The sequence below is a fragment of the Mya arenaria genome, chromosome 4, assembly GCF_026914265.1.
Source record: "Mya arenaria isolate MELC-2E11 chromosome 4, ASM2691426v1".
Classification (NCBI taxonomy): Eukaryota; Metazoa; Mollusca; class Bivalvia; order Myida; family Myidae; genus Mya; species Mya arenaria.
Window position 1 is genome coordinate 51,494,068 of NC_069125.1, and position 25,321 is coordinate 51,519,388.

General features: G+C 33.3%; 1 protein-coding gene across 1 annotated transcript; it reads left to right on the forward strand.

Annotated features, from left to right (window-relative positions):
- Positions 1-216: 216 nt before the first annotated feature.
- LOC128230896 (putative nuclease HARBI1) lies at positions 217-1,964 on the forward strand. Its single transcript, XM_052943324.1, has 3 exons — positions 217-328; positions 1,110-1,206; positions 1,682-1,964. The coding sequence occupies exons 1-3, from the start codon at positions 217-219 to the stop codon at positions 1,962-1,964; spliced, it is 492 nt and encodes a 163-aa protein (XP_052799284.1).
- Positions 1,965-25,321: the final 23,357 nt, after the last annotated feature.

Below are 25,321 nucleotides of genomic sequence, written 5' to 3' on the forward strand. Positions count from 1 at the left end.
CAATAATACCAATTTTTTATTTGTTATTATACAATTGGAGGCGCTTGCAATATTTAATCTTCAATAGTGCTGCAAATCATATTTAACAAACTTAAGTTTATATCACATTGTGTTTAAAATGTGTTATTTGATATTCATCAACGTATCATTCTTCAAAGAACTTTGCACAATTAACTTTCATTTATAAAGCATAATTTTCATCTATGAATTTTGTAGATGATTTGTGACTCGAGCTTTCGGTTCTTGAATGTTGTTGCGAAATGGCCTGGTAGTGTTAATGATGCCAGGATTTTTAGAGAGTCGGAACTTTGCCAACAACTTGAATCAGGTATACATATCTACTTAATGTTCCTAATTTTGAGTATAACAGTCCTGTTTATTTTTCAGTTAGCACCCCTTAACGGAGTGAAACATTCTACTATTATCCTTAAAGCTGCACTCTCATAGATTGAACGTTGTGACAACATTTGTTTACTTGGAATGAGCCAATTTATGCTAAAATGTATGAAAACCAGTCACATAAGACTGGTGACAGAAAAAATAAGATTGCAGATTTTTATATTGAAGTTCAAAAAATGATTTTTTATGCGTTGTCTTAAATTGTTAGAAATGGTTTAAGCCATAAAACCTTAATTTTGGAATGGAAACATGAGATCAGCGATCTTTTATTTTGTCAGTAGTCTTTTATCACTGGTTTGCAGATATTTATGCAAACATAAGTTTCTTCTAAGACAAAACATAAAAAAGTTGTAAATTTAAGAGTGCAGCTTTAATAAAAAGTGTTGTAGTTAGGGAATCAGTCATATGTTCTCATTGCGGTAGTTCACAACCTATCATTCTAAATATTTCACTTTTTGATACTGAAAATGCATGAAAGAATGAAATGAAGATATAAAATAGTTATATTTTATATGGAAGGAAACTTAAGCTGGTACATTAAAAAATAATGTACACCAACATGTCTGTTCCATCTCCTTTTTATATGCCATCTTGAGGAATTTTGGCTGGGATTCAACCTCTTAATGTAAAAATAACTTATTATTCAACTGAAATAGCAATTCCAGTGTTTTCTTAACATTCCAAATATTATCTTGTTTCCACATTTTCAGGTGCTTTGAATGGATATAATTTGGGTGACAGCGGCTACCCCTCAAAGCCGTACCTGTTGACACCATACCTGGCAACCAGAAGCCAAAAACAGGAGCGGTAATTTTAACTTGAATCAAATGTCATATATTATTGTTGATTTATGATCTCAACTTGACAGATATCAATCTAGTTTAGACAAGAACCCTTGAATTAAATTAATACCTACTCTCCAAACATGTATGTTAGTGGTATGCTCTTTGAGCTGCACTTTCACATTATGACATTTTTCATAAGAAATTAAATTATGTCAGAGCTGATTTTGGTATCAGTGCCTCCAATTCAGTCATTCTAGACATGAGAAAGTAGTAAAATATAATAATAGTAATATGGATTGTCTTGAAAAATGATATTTAAATTATGTGAAACCATTTTGCTTATTGATATGGCAAGTTTTGAAAATGTGTGTGAACAATTGCAATGTAATAATCAACTAAATGCTTAAAATTGTTCATTTCAGTTTGTATTCACATTTTGAAAACGGCTTATTATATTTAATTTACAATGACGTTTTTTTAACATGTATCCTTTAAAGGTACAACAGAGCACAAGTACGAAGGCGTGTGGTGATTGAGCAGTCCTTAGGGATCCTGAAGAGGAGGTTTCTCTGTTTGTCGTATGGACTTAGAGTGGAGCCTGATTTTTGTTGCACAATCATAGTGGCATGTGTGTTTCTGCACAATTTCGGATTGAGTAATGGTGACACCTTGGACCCAAATGATGACTTTAATGATGACCAGCCAGAAGTCCAATTGAACTTTGAAGGCACAAGGAATGGTCTGCTGTACAGAGACATTCTTGCAGAGCAGTACTTTTGAATTTGGGGTACGCTTGCCTAAAAGATGAACTCTTGACTTCCACCTTTGATGTACTGTAAATATTACACTTCTTAAAGATGCTCTATAATTCCCAAAATATATGTACCACAATTTATACATGTGTTTAAATATACCCCAAAAGAAGAATATATGTCTAAAACAATGGTTCTAATGGAGGATTAGTTCAATTTGAAAAAAATGTTCAGAATGAACAGAACTTCTACCATATGAGACTATATTAGATTTTTAAAATCTTTCAGCATTTACCAATCAATTGATTTTTTTTTTAAATTTTCAACGATTCAATACACTGTTACAATATTGTTATTGGTAATTGATATTTTCAAAAAAAATGCATTATCTGGTAAGTTGTTCAAGATGTGTCACTTAAAATTTATGTTTAATGAATATTAAATATTGACTTTGAATTAGACGATTTCAAAAGGATGAATACATGTCAAAACCAATTGTTCTTATGAAGGATATCATTTTTAATGTGGAAGAAAAAAACACTGTTGCATTTTTCTAACTTATTGGACAATAGTTAATCACTTAAATATTTTGGGACTCCCTAGTCAATTGATATTTGTAGGTTTTTAGCTATATAATACTTGGTTTCAATCTAGTTATCAGTAATGATTGTTTTTCATAAAAGCATTATTAAGTAAGAAGTTTAAGAATTCTGAAGTCTTAAAGCTGCGCTCTCCCATAGTAGCCGTAGTGTCAGATTTCATTTTTGTTGTTTTAAATGATTCTCTAGATACTCTAGAAACCAGTTATTTTTGTAATATTTACATGCCTGTTCATTATTTTTTTCATAAATTTATAAATGATGTTTTCACATGGTTCTTTCAAATCTGAAGTAATTCTTTAATTACCGGTATTTAACTATGATCCTCTTTCAATTGAACTGGTGTGTAAATAAATGTCTTTGCTAAATGCAAAATTTTATTTAAAAATTACCCACTTTTTTGTTCTCTATTTGTGCCATGAATGTTGTTTCATGTTGAAGGCCTTTCATGTTCAAAAAGTATGATACATTTTTCAGAAATTGTGTAAATCAGCAACAGGCCACATATGTAGAGCTTGGCATGGTTTGTTAATGTTTGATATAATGAGTCATTTAAAGTGTTTAAAAATGACATGAGGAAATGAAATAAACATTTGAACACTAAATGTCTAATTATAATAATCTATATTTATACCATTTTGGGACATTAACCATGCAATCATGATGATCGTTTTCAAAAAAGTGTATTTCTTCTTGGGTACCAAATATGGCTTTTGGTTATGAAAAACAAGATATAAGAGATTCAATACATTTATTAAGTAATTTGAACACGATCGTATTCCTCATTACATGATCAAAATATAATTCAATTATACATATATAAAAATGATAACATAATGGGTTTGAATGTGAGTCACATACCATTTTAAACAAAAAACATTTTATTTGCATTTGTGTTTTCACATAAAATATGATTATAATGACCAGATGGAACAAATCAATTCAATTAAATCTGAAGTGTTTCTATTCAAGCAATTAAGCAAACAATTTTTTCAAAAGCATTCAAATCAAGACCTTCACCTTAATCTCTTATACCAATACTCAAGGCTAATCAGGTCATTTAAGTTCAATCTATGAATTTGATTAACAACTTTAAGTATAATTAATATGCCCCAAAAGCCCATGTGATATATATATATATCACTATGCTTATTTTAAGGAGTAGTAGTTACCACTGAGAAAAAAGTGATAAAAAGCTAATGAAAGTTCTGAGGAAGTGCTGCTCAAAAATAACTATTGTCAAAAAGTAAATTTACAAAAGATTAAGTTAGATATACTTGAGAAGTGTCAAATCTCAAAGAGTAAGGTTTATTTATAAGATCTAATGATTATGATTAAGAAGACGACGCAAAACACTTAATCAAAATTAGAATGACTGACGAAAGTCTGTGTACAAAATTGAATATGAACGTATATATGGAAAAGTAAATTACTTTTAAAAAAAGTAATTCAATTTTTCCAACATTATTTGAAAATGAAAGTCACACACCGATACATGACAACAATTCAGAAAATGACTTAATGATGTGTATTTTGTTTAACATCACATTGTTTTTGATATCTATGAAATAGGTCTTACTACATGTAATTTAACTATGAAATAATCTTTTATATTTAATAAACTCCATAATTGTGACAAGCCATTAAAACCATGTATTTGTAACATAGATGGTTGCACCTTACAGATTTGAGCTACTTTCTTATTTCTTACTACAATGCAAATATTTGTAATGAGATTCATTTCGACAATAATTTCGAAATGTAAATGTATGTACGACAAGTTTCTTTATAACTTCTGTTGTTGTATGTGGAACAAACTTATTACCTTAAGTTATGACAAAGGTTTATGATACTTTTCATAGTAACTTAATTCACTAGTGTGAAAATATGTTTTTTTCTGACACAAGCGAAATAAAATACAATCTTAAACTGAATTTAACAAATATTTTTTATTTCTTTTACAAAAGAAATCACATCAAATTATGATATTCCAGTCTGAATTTAAAGTTGAAGTCTCACCAATGTACTGATTAGTCAACTTTTTAATTCTCGCATCAGACAAATAATACCAATTTTTGCTTTTACTTTTTTAAATCAGTGACAGAACCCTTTTAACAAAAGATCAAATAGTAATTTGAAGAAATACAAAATTTGTCAGTTTCTGAATATTTGAGATATGTTATATTGCGAGTTAAATTTTAAAATTGAATTGTATGCATTAATGGCCAAACCAACTTTTCTTATATTTCTTATATTACCAAATTCAATGATATCTAAATTTGAGAGAGTGCAACTGTTAATTAAAACATTCAGGCCCACATTTCTCAAAACATCTTAGGCTTAACAAGCTTAAGTCTCTTATTTTAATAAGCCTTCAAACATACTGAAAATGGATTTTGAAAAATGGTTTATTCTAATATTATATAGGTTATTTCTACATAATTTCTTAAAACTCTTTAAGAATTAAATATAATGCATCTTATCGAACAACAAAAAAGTGTGATTAGCTTAGTTCTGTTTATAATATAAGAGACATAAGAAGGTTCAAGATAGCGGCGCCTAGCAATCAAATTGAACACATTTATTCTTCATTTATTCTTTTGAGAAGGAGTTTTTTGTTAAGATCATGAATTTCATGAATTTTGTCTTTCTTTATTTTATTTTGCTAAAAGAGATGCTGGCTGTCGTAAGCTCTTATTTCTGCCAGCAGCCGTTTTTCATCTAGCGCAAACAAGCGTTCTTATGACAGTCCTTTGCGCTTGCGGGAAGTTTTTTTACCTGATAAATGAAAAATATTATCTAAGAATTGTCATTCACATAATAATGCAAATAAAAAATATTTTGTCCTTATTATGTGTGTTGTAACCATTTAATTCAGCTTTTTAATGAAGAAAAAACAAATTGGTTAAACTGATATGAGCATTAGTATGAGATTTCAATTAATACCAAATGGTTTTATTAAATATATTTAAAAGTCTTACCAAAATACTTCTTTTTTACAAACAAACAATTTGTTGTTGCATTACAAACAAAACGTTTAAAAGGTATCTTTTGTTACCTTTCTGGAAGTCTGTTTTTTCCACTGTACTTCCACTTGCACCGTCCATGACAATCTGATACCTGAACTATTATTACAATTATTACAATTACTAACATAAAAATAACCGATACACATACCCTCTTCAACACTTGCCACAGAATGACTCACTTTCAGTGAAACTCTGCTTCTCTCCCAAAATGCAGTCAAACCAATTCAGCATGCACAATTAACACAAGCCTACAAGCCCTGCACTGGTAAAATGTCTTCCGGACTTGCTCAAATTCTGAATTTTATATAGCAGGGCTTGTTCATAAACATGATTTCATGCAATAGTAAAAGAATCCGGGCTTGTTCATCCGAAAGTCTAATTTAAATGACTGAGCATGCATACACGATATGATCAGAATCCTTTGTCTCATACCGTAATGGATCTAGTTTATATGTTTATTAATGTAAATTTAAAGTATACTCAAGATTCAAATGTAACCCACGTGTTACTTGAAGAATCATAGGCAAAACTGTTGTCAAAAGCCTTTGCAGGGTCACACGCTTGACTGGTACCTGGACAAGAAACTGGTGGCTGTGGTTGGTCAGGTGACGCTGTTTCATGTACAGCTGATACAGAGAATACTGCAAGAGAAATTTTGTGGGTTCTATACTTGGTCATTGGGTGCAAAAGTGGAATATCATGTTGTGCATTTGCTGCATACATTATTTGTGTACACTTTGTCAGTGAAATATTTAAAATTAGCTTCAGAAGTAGGTACCAATACAACAAGAGTACAAAATGGCTGATTGTACAGTTTAAACAAGCATGCATTATAAGATGTAAAATCAATTAAATTTTGAAATCGATTGTAAATGTTAAAGCATGTTCTGTGTGGATAAGATGTGATAAGGTGTATGTTGAACAAAGGAATAAAGAACAATATTACCCAATGGCATAACAGTAACATCCTCCGTTGGAGTAGAAGGCATGTTCACTTCTGGCACTGATGATACTGCAATACATGTTTTTTTTGTTTTGTTTTTTAAATATATAAATAGTTGTTTAGTACAGATACATGACTTATTATGCTAACATATACATTTTGTAAAAAGGGGGAATATTGTATTTCTCATTTAAACCCTAAAAAGGTGATTGAATAGAGATAACAGTTTAATTGCTGCAGTTATGGTTGAAGATATGTTCTGCAGCTTAAAATGTTTTATTGAATTATTTTCAAAATTAAGGGTGTTCTATACCTGTAACATAAGTTTCAATACCCCCAGGGATGCCGTCTATTTGTCGCGGGTTATCATCCCTTAGGTAGTCTGCCAAGACCTCTTCGGCTGGAGAGAGTTTGATAGGACCACTCCTGTTTTTTTGGCTGCATCTAATTTGCCTTTTACTGGAAAAAAGACATAATTATTCATATGTTGCAAACATACAGCGGACTGATTTCAGTTGTTATAACATAATTAATTACATCAGTTTAAATAAGAAGTTGTGTTATGATCTTTCAATCATTCATGATATTTGTTTAAACACAGCATTTATTTCAAGACTTTAATGAGACATTATTCAAAGAACTTGACATTTATACATACCAAGAGATTTACTGTTTTTGAACATACTTTTGATGTCCTCCACAGACCTTCTTTCGACACAAAGTCCTGATCTGAAATTAAAAAAACAACAAACAGTTTGATTCATCCTTTGGACAAAAAATACATGTTATCGTACCTTGAGATTAAACATACTATTATCCTAAAATTATTGGTCAACTGGATCGAAAGATGTAGCATTGGTTGTTTACAATACAAGAGTTTTAGGCCAATTTCAACATGGAATAACTAGTCATTAAAAGATGCATGTACGTACGCGTTGAGGCGTTGGCAGATGTTCTCCCACATTTTTTTTATCGTGTGCACCTTGAGAGGCCCCACGGAACGTTGAGAACAGCCCTCTGCCCTCCTCTTCTACAATCAAACCAATAGCCGTTGCCTTTTCCTTGTCTGTCCAGTTTGCACACCGTTTTTCGCTACTTTATTACAGGACGCCATCGTTGTTGTAAACAGACGACTTGACAGGTATATGATGTTTGGTCGAGCTTTACCTCTATTTGAAGAGTATCCATGCTTTTAACCCAAACTACCAAAAATATAATCGCGATATACTCGATTAGTTAAACCGGTTGTTAAACGCTTTCGTGAATTTCGGTTTAACAAAGCGTTTTAGTTAAACCGAATAACGGGTTTAAACTCGTTGTTAATCTAAGCAGTTTAAAAATTTCGAGAGATCGGGGCCTGTAGATTAATTTCGTTGAGCAAATATCTTCTCAAAATACAAAAGCAAAAATATGTACACATGTTGTATAAAAAAATTGAAGTTTCTTGCTTGATCCATATCTTGCAGATGTTGTCTGAATATGAGTATTGAGTATACGAGGCTACACCTCGACTTTAACGTTCTTTGCATTCCATTCAAAGCTGGTTGTAATGCATCTTACTCAATATATTAAGACAGTTCTTTCAATCTGTTACAAAATTTTAGTTTTTAATTTTATTGACTTATTACTTCATGCTTTTGCTCCAACTTTTTATTTTTAAAAATGACACCCTCCACAACTTAACGATAGCAACGTCTGTGCTGGAGGTTTGCATCGAGCAAATGTCACTGCTTAAGGAAATATCCATAGGATGCAGAGTAATAAAATTAATGGGTTTTCACAAAACAACCTTGCAAACAGTTTAATGTTGTTTGTGAATTAGTTCGTAATTAGTTTCCCATTGGTATAATTTGATGAAGGTTCGATATTTCACTAACCCATTGTTTTACATTAAACGGCCTCTTTGGAGTTATTTTGTTTACGTAGTGTGTCCTAAATATAACACTTAAAAATGACGATATAGATGTAATTGTGCATGACCCAAGCAATGTCATAAAAACTGTATTTACTTCCTCCTGTTTACATGTTCATTATGTCCGAAAAGCATTTTAAATAGCTATATTTCTGAAAAACTTGAAATGACAGCAAAGTTCCACGAACCATAAAGTGTGGATGCGATTAATTCATTTGATTGCATCTCTGTTTTACCAAATAACTCCTGAGTTTACACGGACAATGATCCAGGCCATCCTGTTGGACTCGCAACTTTAGCAACGTTGGAGATACCTGAAATGGATGAAGGAGAGTACTTATAGCGTTTTTTTTTCATAGAAAGAAGTTACGATGCTTAAACCATACTTTTAACCATTTATTTCACTGATCATAAAGTTACTGAACAAAACAGGCAAAGTGGCTTGGCGCCGAAGATAAGTGCGAGATACTCAACCTTTACTCATCTAGTTCAAGTTTGTAAACTTTGAAAATTCTATAATATTAAGGCTGTTGGCCATGCCGACTTCATTTTATTTAACCTTGCGGAATGTTGTTGAGCTTTCAAACCGTAAACCCTACCACAACATTTTTGTACGACACTTCTTTAATATATTTCATTACGTAAGGACTCAGATGTACATATGAGCTTTTCCCTATCGAGCCATTGGCAATAATATAACCTTTCGATGCCTGTTGATAACGTGTATTTTTGGTATCATTACAAGAGGTATTGCATGCTGAATACTATATTAGCCGCATCGCGCGGTTCTGGACCTTCATACATGTGTTGTTGTTGTTTTTTTAAAGTTATTGGACATTTGAATTTAATAGCATTTGGGAAGTAATACATACAATGATATCACATATATTGCTTCAAATATGTGGTTTCAAGTGAGACCAAAAGATTTCTGACAAAAAATAAGATCGCAGATTTTCATATTTAAATAAATAAATTATGAAAATGATATTATTGAGTTGTTTTGATGTAAACACATTTTGTTCAATTTCATTTTAAACTTAACAGAATCAAAGCTAAGTGGGTGCTTAATGGCAACCGTACGTTGTAAAGAAGCATATACAAGTCGATTTGAGCATTTCAAATCCAGCTTCCTATTAACAAGATTCTAATTGTTTATCCTTTTTTGAATAAAGTAGCTTTGAAAAGACTCCTACGTACAGATCTAAGACCGGCTTCAGGGAATAGAGTATAGATTGCTTGATTAAGTTGGGGACTATTGGAATTTCTTCAGGGCTATACGTCACTCGATGCCGACATGAACTATAATACAAATAATCGGGGGCAATAATTCTACTCCCAGGAATTATTAATTGATATGGCAATATGAAGAGTTTACCAGCATTTTAACAACACAAGTGTGATAATGATAATACAAACGTTTTGAATTAACTAAACAGCTCAACAAGTTTTTAATGAATAAGAGTATATATCTATTGTTGTTCACATGCAGGTACTCATAAGTTAAACCTGATGCAAATGTCTTTTGAATTGTTTTGTATTTTTTCCAAATAAAAACGGAAATAACTATGACGGATTTATCACATGACAAAACAGATCACACAAGATAAGAATACAACACACTGTACTAGGTCAACATCAATGCCTGAACGCACGTCACTGACTACAAAATGATTATAGACTATCGCATTCTGGAAACTTTTTCAGATTTCACGGCCATTTAGGATTAATAAAAGGGATAAATTGAGCCATTCCGACTTTCTGTTTCTCGATGGAATAGTTATCATAAACACCACTTACCATAAAAAAAACAGTGCGAGCATTTATCATAAATCTTGATTATGATGCATTCGTGACAATCGCAAGACCATCCATCTTCATGATCTGATCTTGGAGTCCTATTATACGTCTCAGCTCTAGACTGACATTAATATGTGGTTAATGAATAGTCTGGTGACTTTCCCAAATCTTTTAAATTAAACGTCCATTTTAATAACATAACATTCTATAACAATCACCGGCCTATTAAATGTTCTTTAGGCGGGCAACAGCTCCGAATTCTCTTGACGGAAAAGTTTTTCTTTGGGGTTAATGCATTTTCTTTCATTTCTTTCGGTGGAATATGGAGTTTTATCAGTAAAATAAAAATTGTGAATTTCATAAATTCATCGTTTCTAGATGAACTTGGCTAGTTTTCTAACACAAGTCTCTGCCCTTTGCCTGCAAATAGTGAGTAGAAATAGAAATATCGTTCGGTATTTGCATCAGCATTGCTGTGGTCACAACGAAGAGTCTTTGAGGTGATTATTAAAGAAGTCTGAATTATGATCACTGCAGTTATTTCTTATACGTGCGCGAAAAACTGACCAGCGGCGTTCTCCAAAGACAAATTAATATGGAACATCATGTCCTTTATACATTTTCCTTCTACCCGCTAAAGAAATCATACCAGATTTTTTAAATCAAGTTTGCAATTGACGCACACCTTGGACCCATTACAATTCTTGACAATCACAGAGTCTTGAATATGACATGGTGTTCGGTGATTTCATTTTCAAATTGTCCAATTTCAAGTATCGGTAAGCTATGGCCACGTTTTCTGAAAAGTGAACGTTTGAAAGGATTTCCGCATTACTAAGAATCACTTAAAGGCTAGAGCATAGTTTTTCAAATTAAAATCCGATTTAAATTAAATAAATTTAAAATTGTGACCATACTGTAAACCAGTTTATTTAAAAATAACTTATTTCGATTAGATGACATATTTTACTTAATTATCTATGTGGAAAGTCTCTTATTGCTCTTGGTTGGTTCTAAAATAAAGGGCAAGTGCCTTTTTGACTTGTTTTGATAATTCTGAATTTTATGATTATTAACAAAAGAAGGAATAGTTTGTCTCATCTTGATTTCAATATCTGATTACAAAGCAATTTTGGAAACAGATTAGCGATGGTATGAGCTAAACTGCTTTTATTTTGTCAAAGGATTAATGCTCATAAACATTTCATATCACTTACCAACAAAAATACAATGAAGCTATTCATCACAAGTCTTCACTGTTATACCAGTGTGGACTTAGACCTCCCATTTTCATGACCTGGCCCTTGTCATTTTTGGTCTAAGGTTTACTTATAAAAGGTCAAGGCATTGTCATAGCCTTTCTGCCGTCATCGGCTCATCTAACATTTTGTTTCACCTATGTCATAGCGTAAAATTTTATAATAAAATTATGTCTAAATGATTTTTTCTACACATGTTACCAGAGATAGCACATTCATTTTAAGAACATCAGCTTGCAGTCTTTGCTCGACTAAAACATTAGATTTGAGCATCGACGTTGGCTGCGCGCCTCTGTTTATTATTCTACACAGCTATCTGAACTGATCGAACTGATCATTCTGTTTTCTATGAATCTGTTTTGTTCAATCTACGAATATAATATCGACAACAAGTAATGCTTGAAAAGGTCAAGACCGTTGTTTTCCGATCGTCCAATATTCTTTCGAATTTTAGAGCCATATCTTACAAGATGGTAATACAGTCAGACGTGAGATTTTATGGAACTCTTGTTTGCGGATTGAATTGATGCAGTTTAATTTCCCATTCAAACTTGTGTTGAAGGTCGCTTCTCGTGTGTATGCATGTATGATACGAATATAACTGTTTTAAGATTAAATGTTTGTGATCGATGTTTATCGTCAACTGTTGTTTCAAATGACTTCCCGAAAATCAATTGGTCATATGTCTTCATCACTACATATGATCCGATAAGGGAATTACTTCACAGATATAGTCTTTGTGTGATCCTTATGCAGTTACACGAGCCGAAATAGTTGATAAAATATATTACAACCATAGACCATATGTCTTTAAAGTGTCAGGAACTGGAAGCCTTTTTGGTGTAGTTTTACTGGAATGGTCTTTTGCCCTTTGAAGCCGTCATGATTCCTCTAAAACATGGTCGCCGGGAGAGGTAATCTATTTGACTTATACAATCATCTCGTCAGGCACGGATCGCCCATTTAATTTTTCAACATCCAATATAACCAAATCAATGTATTTTTACATGCGAAGGAAAACTTTTCCAGACGTCTTTAAGTATCAAATTAAACTCTGTAGTGGGGTCATTTGGCAGAATACTCGTTTACTTTGTGAGAAAAGCATCAAACTGAATACCCTTCATGTATACCTGTTATCAGAAAAAATGAGAGCTCATTGACATTATCTGAAATAGCCGTAATTGCGTTTGATTTCCGACTGCATTTCAAATTGCATGATGGTAGTCCAGACCAGGTGTATTTTACTAAAATAACCCATTTAATGAATTTCCTTTTCTTTTAAATGGCCGTCATTGTCAATGAAATTCTAAAGGAGGCCGCCTAAATGTGACAATACGCTTAATGAATTGAAATATTGAGACTGTGGACCAACACTCACTCTCACACAGGTAAATACTGTACATTGTGCTAATTTGAAGGTACAGTAAAAGCAACATTCATTCAGGTAGGACTCTAGAGAATATCTAATTCATAAAGAATTAACTCTAAATTTTCGTAAAGATTGTAAAACGACATCAAAAACAAAAACAAAAAACTGGGTCTTTTTAACATGTATTTTACAATATTCTTTTGCGGAAAGATAGCACATTGATAGGCATTGGAGAATTCTAGATAAAAAATGACTTCAAAACTGCAGCAGTACTTAAAATGTACGAATGTCATGGAGTCATATTATGGCTGTAAAGTACAGAACGTTAACATTACCATCTTAGAGTGTTTTTTTTGGAAAAATTATCCATATCACGATTATTAAAAAAAATAAACAGTGAAGTTAATTCTATATGTTCATTCAGGTAGCCAATAATTGTATATATACACATAAGAGACGGAAGCTTCCATTTCAGATGGCTATATCATAATTAATTCAAGGCATATTTAATCTAAAAAAAATCAGCACAATTTAAACTGAACTGTTTCTTTTAATTTAATAAGACGATTAAAATATTCGAAATAACACGTATAATAATACGAAGCAATAACGCAACATACAAATCTAAGAGAATTCAAAGCTTTAAATTTAAAAATTAAGATATAACTTAATTTGATATCTGCAACGTTTATAGGATCATGATACTAGTGTATCAAAAATAATCATTGTTTTTTAAATATACAGAGAGTTTTAAAAGTTTATTGTTTCACAGTGAGAGATTAAACTTCATTTTTAATAATTTATGTCATTTGTAACTCAGATGTCAAATATTTGATGTGCACTGGAAAGGAAGTGACATCTTAAGTGCTGCTTTGAAAAAGAAGTCCATACGAGTCACCATCATGCACTGTACACTAACACTTTGGTAACTGCCATTCTTCACAGCTTCGTGTTAATGGCATCACATTACTGCTTTTAATGCATTTGCACGATTTCTCCAACAAATATGTTATTGCTCTGGTATCATATTTCAAAACTATAGTGTCGTTTCAGTTTTAATTCTTATGCCTTAAACGTTTCAATACACAGTGATTACTGTCATTTAACCGGCCATAGAAATAAATTTGACGTACCTGTACTTCAAACATGTCTCGAATTCAATGAGTCGTTTAACCTGATTTACTGTTTATCGTTTAATGTGTATTTTGTGTTAATGTAACCCAAGTCGTGTCTAGGAAGACTTAAACTATTTTTTGCTATTGTTGAAGATATCTAGCAACACAGTTTTGCTTCTAGTTTTACACTTCCTACTGCACACACCTGAATAATGTGAAGAACTTATTTAACCTCGCCTACGTGAGCATACACATTATTATGAAGACTTTGATTTTCAAATGCGCTGCTTGGAAGTTAAGAACTGCTATGTTTTACAAGTTTGAATATATTGCTATTACTCAAGATTGCACAAACCGTCCTGTGGAACCTCATGGTTTAGTCGGGGGAAAATTCCATATAAAAACATGTTAAAACTGGCTAACTTATAACTTGGCGCATACGAAATTTTCTATTACAATTTTAAATCGTCTTATAATTGGTAGTGTTAAAAACTTGAATCTTTCGTTCAAGGTTGTGCGTTTTGTAACAATCAATTGTACCTTCCAGCTATTATTGTAAACCTTCATATGTGAATGACAATATAATCAGTTTTGGAAATGCCCTCTTGGGCACGGATAAATATGATACAGAATCTAACCAGTAAACATAATTGCGACTTCGAAATTCGGACGGACTCTTACAGAAAATAAAAGGAAATGACATTAACAAAGTTATTTCCATAAAGTGTTGTGTCCAGAATCTATGGCCTATAGTCTCTTACCATGTTTAGGTCCCCGGGGATAGCACCGATAGAAAAGAATTGTGAAGATACAGGCGTCTGTGTAAGAATTGCTAAGACAGCGCTTTACCATTAGGTGTAGTTGCACGATCTTATATGTTGAATAACAAAAAAATAAAATGTTTAAGGTAAGTATCTAAAACTAGATAAAAGCTTGTTTGCAATGAAATAAATACCATTTAAGATAAAAGGTATAGAGATAATAGCAAAAAATTGAATGCTGTTTTCAATGTTCACGGAATCCCGAACGATCACATGACGCTCATCGAAGGATGCGTTGCATAAATTTTCAGTCTAGATAAATGAAGAAAACTGGGATCTTGAATAAAGGTGTCGAGCGATTGTTGACACAACTCGTCAGTTTTACTAGAAACATCGCACCATATGAAAAACGTTTCATTCTGCTAAAGGATACGAAAGAAAAAAAGTAACGCCATTAAATTATATCAAGGTTTGTCGGCTCAATAAAATGTTTTGCAAATTATATTAAGAACAATATCGTTATAAGGCTTCCATAAACACCAATTAAAACAGCTTTGAGTTCGAAAAGATGTTCGTTTTTCATCTGCACCATGCTTGTAAACGCTTATTTTACCTTTATTGGGATTGATTTTGTTGTGCTACTTTTGGTTTGGTTACTAGTCGGTTTATTGTTGTTATTTTATGAAGCATGATATGTCCGAACTGTCCTTACCTATCAATGTTTGGCAGGTAATGGAGGGGGTATATAGGCAACTTGAGGAAGCGGATGATTCCTTACCTATATATGTTTGGCAGGTAATGGAGGGGGTATATAGGCAACTTGAGGAAGCGGATGATTCCTTACCTATATATGTTTGGCGGGTAATGAAGGGGGTATACAAGCAACTTCATGTTCGCTCCATACCCGGGTGTATTTTTGCAATTTCGCTCTCCAGTAGGAATGGAAATGCAGCGGTTTGAATTATCTTGATATGGTACTGCACAATACTACATTACCGTGTTGCAAAATTATCTCGCATTTTCGCAACACCATCAGCGGGATTTTTGCATTTTCTTGTTTTCGCCTTTTTGCCCTGAAAAGACTAAGAAACGAAATATCCGACACCAACCATCATTAAAAAGCCTATGTGTGGCTAAAGCCAATCAGTAGAGAAAGAAATCGCATAATTAGATAGCATGATCTACACAATGATAACAATGATGATAACACAAATTAACTCGACATATTTATAGATATTTTTCATATGTCTTTGGCAATGAATACAATACTGGCATGGCACATTCTATTCAGAACATATTGCATTTACACATACATATAGTAAGCTGAGACAAAGTAAAAATACTAGGATATTACATTGTGGATCACAATGGTACTCTGCTAGGTTATGCCGTAGTCAGATAACAGGAGGTAAAACCCCAAGCGACATGCCACTGACATGTGTTAGCCAAATAAGAATTAATGCCTAATGCTGTGGTAACGATTATGTTTTGCATAATTATATCCTTTATCCAAAGCCTTCAAAATTTCCACAAGCTTACAATTCCGCTAATTCCTAAAAGCCAAAGATAAGGCGATACACGGGACAAACCTAGTATTAAACTATTTGGGCTTAACCCTGGTCCATAATTACATACCATTTTTTTGCAATCGTAACCACCAATATTTGATGGATATATGCCGAAAAAAAACCTGCACCATCCATCCTCCCAACCCGAGTTCAACTCCATGGTCAAGGGAGATACATCCGTAAATAAATTAATATAATCAAATAAATGGCAACACAAGTCAGAAAATTATGAAAGAAATTTGGGGGACAAATATGTTTAGAAGTGCTCCCACAAACTTGCTGTGGCGAAAAACTCTAGGCGGCATTCTTATTTAAATTTCAACATATTTGACTTCAGAAGAATCATTGAGGAACTGGATTAAAGCAATGTGACAGGATACATCTGATAGCCAACTTGGGACAGGTGGATACCACCAGGCGGTCTGTGATCAATATTAGAGACGAATATCCAACCACATTGACCGCTATAAACAGCCTGTCGACCCAAACGATTTGCACGCTTTCTCTTTAGTTCATTGGCTTCGCAGATGCATCATCCATCTCCACCCTCTCACCTACAATGCAACCTTGGGAGGATATCAAACCAAGCTAAAAGTGCAGTAGAGAAAACGGTACGTATAAATTTTAAAATCTGAAAAGACATGCGCTTTAAATTCACATTGCTCCATAGATGCCAGAAATGATCACAATGATGCGCGGTGCCTTGCTTAACATTGTCTTAAGTTCAATTTTGCCAACAAACCTTACAAGAGAATCCCAGCCCTGACCGTGACCAATAAGGCTCTTTTGTCGCCTTCGAATACGAGATCACTCTTGCGAATGGATCTTGTTAGTATCCGATAATGCAATCTTGATGACTCTTAATAAAAAAAATAACCCAAGACATACGCTGCCCTAAATAATGTTGTCTCAAAATGCGAATATTGGTCATTGAACCGCCTGATGTGTAAACGAGATAAAGTGTCACATAAAGTGTTTTTGAACCAGGAGATGCACAGCTCTGATCTCGATATTATGTGCCAAACATGCGAGTGTAATACGTCTTAAAACCACCACCACATGATTATTTTTATAGGTTTTAGTGTGATCTCCACCACAATTTGTCTTTAGCAAATTTCTTCTCGTGCCAACTGTCCGGTCAAAGTACCAGTTGCCCTCAAAATACACACCAAAGCCTAAGCTTTTGCCACCTACACTGTCCGTGAAAAATTCAACATCTGTATTAGAGCACCAAAAACGATCATGAAACATAGAAATTCCGTTATACTTGCTTAAGAAAATCGACCACATTTCCGGGTCTGCCTTAATTGCACTTGTAACCCGGAGATCATGATGCAGCTTTGATAATCCACAAAGGGAATCGATAAGCATACGACAAAAAGGTCGACTTGCAAGAATTGTTCTACAAGCGAAATTCAAAGCACCAATGAGCGACTGCATTTCCCGCAATTGGACCCTCGATTTGCAATGACAGACTCTAAATTTCAATGTCACAATGTCCTTACATTTCCCCCAGAGGCATGCGCACAACTAGCTCTCTGAATAAAAGTCTAGACCCAGAAAACACAGTTACTGGACCCTCTGTTTTATCGTCTGCCCAAGGTACCCCAAAATTTGCCATGCACATAACAAATACAGTCATCAGATGCTGCCCCGACCAAGAATCTCATTAAGGTTATGTAATGAATTGCACTCGATGTCTTTCTTCGCTCACACAATTCTAAAAAGTGACAAACTGTTCAAACGTTCTGCAAGAAATGCTGCAACCGAATGAAATGGCAGACATTTATCAAAATTAAATTTATTCCCAAATTGGAACCCAAGTAAATCAGAGTCATTGTGGTGAACCGGCAAATTTTTGCATGCACTCTTGATATCCACCTTGAAAAGCATTGCCCATTGTCACAGACTTTGTATCATTTCAATGCCCTGACGACTGTAAGACTTTCGCCGGCCATACACTCTGCCTTGATGTGGCGGCGTGCATTAAGTACTTTTGTGGGAAAGTCTACAGGGGTTCCAGTTGCAGTACCCCCCCCCCCCCATTAAAATCCAGGCAACAAGGCCCAAAGTGGTGTAAGATTGTGGTCTGTATGATTGTAGGGGCTGTGGCATGAACATGACCCTACCTGTTCGGACTAACCGATTCGTCCCTGATAGTAACATAATCGCCATTGTTGCTGTGAATAATCCACGGAATCGGGATTGATAGATTACTTTGGAAATTGTAGAATAGAAGTTGAATTGAAACAATAACACAATAACACACTGTACTCTCCATCTATCAGGCAAACGTCCTGAAATTAACGCCATCAAAGAATCATTCTTGAAACCTCAAACTTGTAATAGTTGCTTTCATTTTTTTTAATGAAGATGTCCCATATTTGTACCTTAATGCCGTCTCTTTATGTTCCTTCGGTGTATTGTATTGACAATTTATACAGACTACATAAAATGTAATTCAATTTGAATACTGCGTTGCATTTTAGACTGAATTTTCCTATTAAACGTTTGAAATGAAAACAAAGGGTTTAACGTAATTAAAGTTGTTCATACGAACGACATGACAAGTCTTGTAATGCTGGTTTAGTTGTTGTAAAAAGAGGAATGGCAAAATCAAATATGAAAACTTTTCGGGACATAAACTTATGTATTGCATGGGGATTATAGCCGTTTTTGGAGTTTCTTGAGATAACATCTACCACAGTAGACTATAAACAGCTTTTATATAAAGAACAGCAACCAACAATTACAACTTGTGTGTTTGCTCAGAATACATGATAATAACTGTGCCTATGTGCTTTAGCAATAAAACAAAGTTCAAGACATCATTAGTAGGCTTGCTTGTTCAGGAAATCAATGCAGGTAATGAACTATTCACGAAGTGAACATGTCTTGAGGTTAAACCTTTCCTTTATTATGTGGATTTTAGGTGTAAGATAATAAGTTTCCTTACCATTACTTATATATTAATACAAATGATGAGGACTTTAAACACTAGATATTTGCACGGCAAAACATAAAGCTAGATATAACCAATATAAATGGTTTGTATCACCAGATATTTTAAAGTTTTATTCTATGCTCGTAAACTTAAAATGTATTACCTTCTGATGACTTTTTCCTATGCTGTGCAAATGGCGCGTTACAATGTTATATATAATAAATTCAGTACCTCATTGTTCAATCCTTTTGTACTGTTAATTGTTTAATTATATAGTTTCATCTGCATGGTGATCTAGATTCATTAGTTTAAAAAAAACACACTGTGTTTTCATCTATGATATTTTTGCAAGCGTTTGTCATGATTTATTGAGAATGTGCTAGCATGTTTATTTATGCCAAGTATAGAAGTTTTAGGATAAACATCATATTTATGCAATTTGAGAGAAAGTTCCTCAGGATTTTTGTTAAACGTTCTTAAACATTTTCGTTTTTCATAAACGGGTATCTTCTCTGATCTGGCGTCTTTGGTATCGTTAAAATTACTTAAAAAAGTTAAAAAGTCTTAATGTTTTGTATTAAGATGTATACCAATTGCTCACTCATGCCTTCGTTCGTCTTCAGTATCCAGTCTTTTCATAACGTACAACTCCATTGTAATATTACGATGAGTTATCACAATAATAGTCAATTCCGATGATGGCCTTCGTTAATTTAAATCAACCTTCGAGTCCAAAGTTAATGACGTCATGAACACGATTGAGAGAAATATATTTTGGTAATTTAATGCATCATTTCTTAAAGTTTATTGCTATAAACATTTCATACCTGATCCAATTTGTTTTCAAGTCTGTTTAATAATAAATATGAAGACGATGACCAGTAAAAGACCATGGTTATAAGCATTATAAGCATCTGCAGTAACCGGTCAAAGGACATGTTCGTTGACTTTCCATCATCGGATTAGTTACCTAAATTGACGAAATGTTGTAGCAAGTCCATGCTCTTGTCATAAATGTTTTCATCGTATCTTTCGATCATGTTATCAGAGTGCTTAACTTGGCGAAGAAATATATGTCGACTACGGTGACATGACAATATGGAAGGATATTTTACTATAATTTAATACTGGTGTGTTTATTTCATATATAGCTCACAGGTGAACATTTCATCAGAAACCCCAAACTCAAAAATGTAGAACGTGAAAGTGGAATGCCGACTTCAGTATGGGTGATATCAATAATAATCACAACGTTCTCACAGTAGCATTTTGATAGGTTTAAATCAGATCAAGTCAAATAAACTCATTTGCTAATTTGACTCTCGTTGAATTGAAGGCGTTCGTATTAAAAGATTATAACAAAAGCTTGAATGAAGTATTTCTGTTAAATTGGTAACTGAAAAACACACACTTTCATCTGGTAACAAGGCGGTTCGTGTCGCGATGCACTTTTAAATTACAGTATTTGTTGGTATTTCCTTCGAACTCTGTATTTTCAAATTGAATTGACATTTGTTACGAAATTCTTCATCGAAATAGATTCACCATGCATATTCTATTTTGTAGGGTGATATAAACTTTGTCATTACTGGGTGTTATTGTTTAACTAATATGTGCGTATATCACCGCTCTAATATGAATTACCTTAAGCCGTTGATCTAGGACCAACCCCCTATTTTTCAATATTGGGTAACTAATCTTTATTTTGTATCGCAAATGGCATTTTTTTCCGATTCCGATTAATGAAACATTTCCCACACGTTGATCAATATGAACAGATTATAGTGTTGATATTTACATTACGGGGCTAATATGTGAACCGATATGGGGCGCAGAAAAGCATTTGCCGCAATGGGTCGATATGGTTTCCTATGCCCCGTATATCCCATATCATGTAACCTACTAACCCGTAATTTTTAATAACTAGTGTCGTACGCTCACAATGCATGCATACCTTGTTTGAAATTACTAAATGCTCCCACAATGACAACAGATTGAGATTATTCATTGAGATAATAGATACTTCTCTGTGCAGATTTCTCTGTTTCATTTAAGTAATATATCCTTGAGTTATCAAAAGGTTGTCTATCACAGTTAAAAACTGTTAATCACTTTAAGACATATCTGCGTTAAGGTTGTAACTGTCCATACTCATATGTTTTGTGGCTTAAACTGTTTTGACGCATATTCATATTATAGAAACTACAAGGACAAGCTTAGGGCATAAGACCCATGTACAGTAAACTTCGTTATTTACAAGGTGGTATTGTCAAGTGCATATGTACTCAGCTTCTGTATTATTCAATGCAGTGTCGTCTACTCACAATGCATGGATCCCTTTTGTGAACATATTTAAATATGCTTACGCTGGCTATAACAAATGTGCTTATTTATGTCTTAAATCTGTGCAGATATCTCTGTTTCAGTTAAGTTTAATATCTTTACGGAAATAAACGGGTAGAAACGAATTTAAATAATTTAATTAGACATTGATCATCAGAAAATTTTCTGCCTCGGTTAAAAACAGTGAAAAACTTTAGGACATATGGTGCGACATCTTGGTGAGCTGTTCATAATAGTATTTTCAGTGGATATAACTGTTTAGAATGATAGTCATAATACAATGGAAACTACAGGGGGCAAGCCTAGCTTCGAAGACCTCTGTTCATTAAACTTCGTCATTACAAGGTGGTATATACGACTAATAGAATTCGGATGGATATTCATAATACTTTGGAAACTACAGGGGATTTTTTCAACTTAAAAGTTTATCCTATAAAACTTTTAAAGGTTTGGTTATAGCAACCAAGTATCTAAAGTGGACAGCCAATATCAGAGCTCCTAAATGTTATTTGCATACATTTCTATTTGGAAGACACTATCTGTGAAAACCTTATTATTTATGGTAAGGACATATTACATAGTCACAGTTGGAAAGTCATCTGACCTTGTAAAGGAATTCCAAAATGGTTTATAGAATATCGCATTCTTGATACCTTGCAGATTACGCATCACTTTAGGATTAATAAAAGTGATCAATTGAGCCATACCATGTTTCTGTTTCTCGATGGAACAATCATTATAAACACCACTTACCATCAAAAATGACAGTGTGGGCATTTATCATAAATCTTGATTATGACATAAGTGGACCAAGATCATCAATTTCCATGACCAGATTTTGAAGTCCTGTTTTACGTATCAGCTAGTAATAGTTTTGGGACTTTCCCACATCTTTCAAAATGAACAACTATTATAATAACATAACTTGCAATATCAATCTATGGCCTATTAAGTATTCTTTAGGCGGGCAATATTTCCTTTTTTGTCGGTAAAGTATTTTCTTTGGGTTTATTGCATTTTCTGTAACACTTTTCCGTGAAATATGGAGTTTAATCAGTCTAATAAGTACCTCATCTTTAAAAAATCTAAATGCCAACCTTAATGCCAAGAGAAAAAAAAATGAACATTAAGAGAAGATTGCATATGTTTGAATAAAGAGTTTTCAAAAATTGTTATCTATCTTTCAAAAATTTTACAAACGAAAACAAATACTCGAACATAAATTCGTTATCATAATTTTGATAAATCCACATTTCTTTCGTTTAATATTGTTGACCTTTCCTACATTTCCTTCAATAACCTGCTAGCTGTTCAATTTCTTTTTGGACATTAAGTTTTAATCAATTAAATGATAAATGTTGATGATAGTCTTAACTGAAACAAATAAACGTTCTTGATCTGTTTGGATTTTTGATAATTATTTCCAAACTTGCACAAAACAGGTCGGAAAGAGGAGTGGGAACTATTGCGTACTCTGATATTTTGTAATGCGGTAGAGTGAGCGTCGACTTTCTGAATACAAGCAAAAATGGTAAGTTCTACAATAACCGATTTTACAATATTGATGAACAATTTGATTATTGTATATGATTTTCCCTCTCATTTTATATTGCTTTTCCTAAGAACTATTAAGCGCATGTACGTTTGATAAAACACAGCCCTTGGACAGCTTGAAGTTTGGTTTTAAAATCACTTTACACCGCCTTCTGAATAATCGTAACTTCTGTCGGCTGCCTCCCCCCACAACTCAGTTCATTGTACAAGTTTTTGTTTACTAACTACATTAACTAACTGCCCCTTTGATAAGCTAGGAAATGTCTTCGGTAATATAACATACCTTCATGCATCAATTAAGCAGATCTAAACAGAAAAAGCGCCAGTCATTAATGGATTCTCCAAATCTTTACCAAAGTATTCACTACATTTTCTCTGCATTTTAGTTCAATCTCTGAACAATTTCCTCACATATAATATCGACAGAAAGCAGTAAGACCCTAGTTTACCAATTGTCCAATTCTCTCCAATATTTGACAGCCATGTCCTATAAGATGTATATTACAGTCAGATGTAAAATATAAGTTATTTTGGAAATCATATTAACAGTTTTGATTGATGTAGCAAATATTTTTTATTTTGTCATTAACCCACGTATGTAGCATGTATATACTGTATCATATAAGTTATGTTGCATTGAATGCAATCACATTGAAACAACGTATTCGCAAATGCTCATGCTAGTAGTATGTACGGTCAAAGTTTGATCACAACCTTTAATGTGCTATTTTTGCATTCACTTCGTGAGCAGATGAAAACAGAATTACGTGTTAATATTCAAACCAATTCTCTCCAATATTTGACAGCCATGTCCTATAAGATGTATATTACAGTCAGATGTAAAATATTAGTTATTTTGGAAATCATGTTAAAGGGTTTGATTGATGTTGCTAAATTTTCTGTTCCTACTAATACTTGAAGTTTGCCACTGTTTTTCTCGATGTCGTTATACCTGTGCATGTTTATATTATTATGATACAATTTCATGCATCGGAGGTAAATAGCATGCACGTCGAAGACAACGTATGCACAATTGTCCATACTAGTACTATCTACGTTCAAAGTTTGAGCACAACCCCTTTATATGTTAATATTGGTATTCACTTCGTAAGCAGCTGTTCCAATGTTTATATCAAACACTCACGGTAACACTGCGCTGGATAAATATAACCATCATGAAAGTAATGAAACTGATTACATAAAGGGGTTTTGCGTCATTATCATTGTTATTAACTTATTTGGTTTACCAACGCTACTGTACGGTGTCCTATTACTATGTCACGTTTTGATGAAAAAGAAACATTCTCACGCAATAATTGATGGTTGATTATTATCCCTATGTGTTTTCTATCACGTCCACTATATAAACATTTTGTTGTTTTGAAGTCTATGGACGGTTTCAGGTAGTTGTCTGCTTGGAATATAGTTTTCACTAAATGGCCTCAAGAGTTGACAGATAAGCGTCTGAGTCAAGCGAGATTTCTGCATAAGCAGAAGCTTTTCGTAAACTTTTATCTATGTAAATTCATCCATGCATAGCTGCTAGAACGTGATTGGTCTTTCTCATTATGTATGCATTCTGTAGTCGCACGCTAGTGTCTAGTGTACACCTTTTATAAAGATGAGCTATGTTTCGAGAAAGAAGTGAAACTTTAAAAAAACAAACAATACACATTGATATATTAACATCTTAAATTATCCTACAAAACCCCTCTGAATGGAACTGTGTGCCGTAATAAAAATTATATTGTCCCCGACTGCAGGCCCGAGGCAGAGTGCTTTCTTTTTTTATTACTTTTATGATTTATTTTTACCATTATATTTTTTATATCTATGTTAAGTCTTTACTTATGACCTCGATATGTGTTTCGACATTTAAACAAATAAAAAATAGCTCATAGACAGCCTTTAACTGTTTAAATTTATTTCATTTATTTACTTATGATTAAGTTACAAGTGTCTAACAGTCTATTGTTTTATTGCTTTACACACGTAAATCAAGTTTGATTTTTTTATGTCATTCCAGCCGATTATGGTTGGTCATGCATCTGCCATTCATAAAACTTGCAATGTTGCTAGACACATTAGTCTCTAATAAATACAATAATTGGCACTTTCTCAATATCAAAATCGGTTTATATAACTTTATATAATTACACCGAAATAATTTCATTTGCAGTCATATTATGAGG

Excerpts from the sequence above, each read along its gene's own strand:
- LOC128230896 (XM_052943324.1), top strand. The coding sequence starts at position 217 with ATGATTTGTGACTCGAGCTTTCGGTTCTTGAATGTTGTTGCGAAATGG. Across the intron at positions 329-1,109 it reads TTGCCAACAACTTGAATCAG|GTGCTTTGAATGGATATAAT; the intron begins GTATACATATCT and ends CCACATTTTCAG. Across the intron at positions 1,207-1,681 it reads AGAAGCCAAAAACAGGAGCG|GTACAACAGAGCACAAGTAC; the intron begins GTAATTTTAACT and ends TATCCTTTAAAG.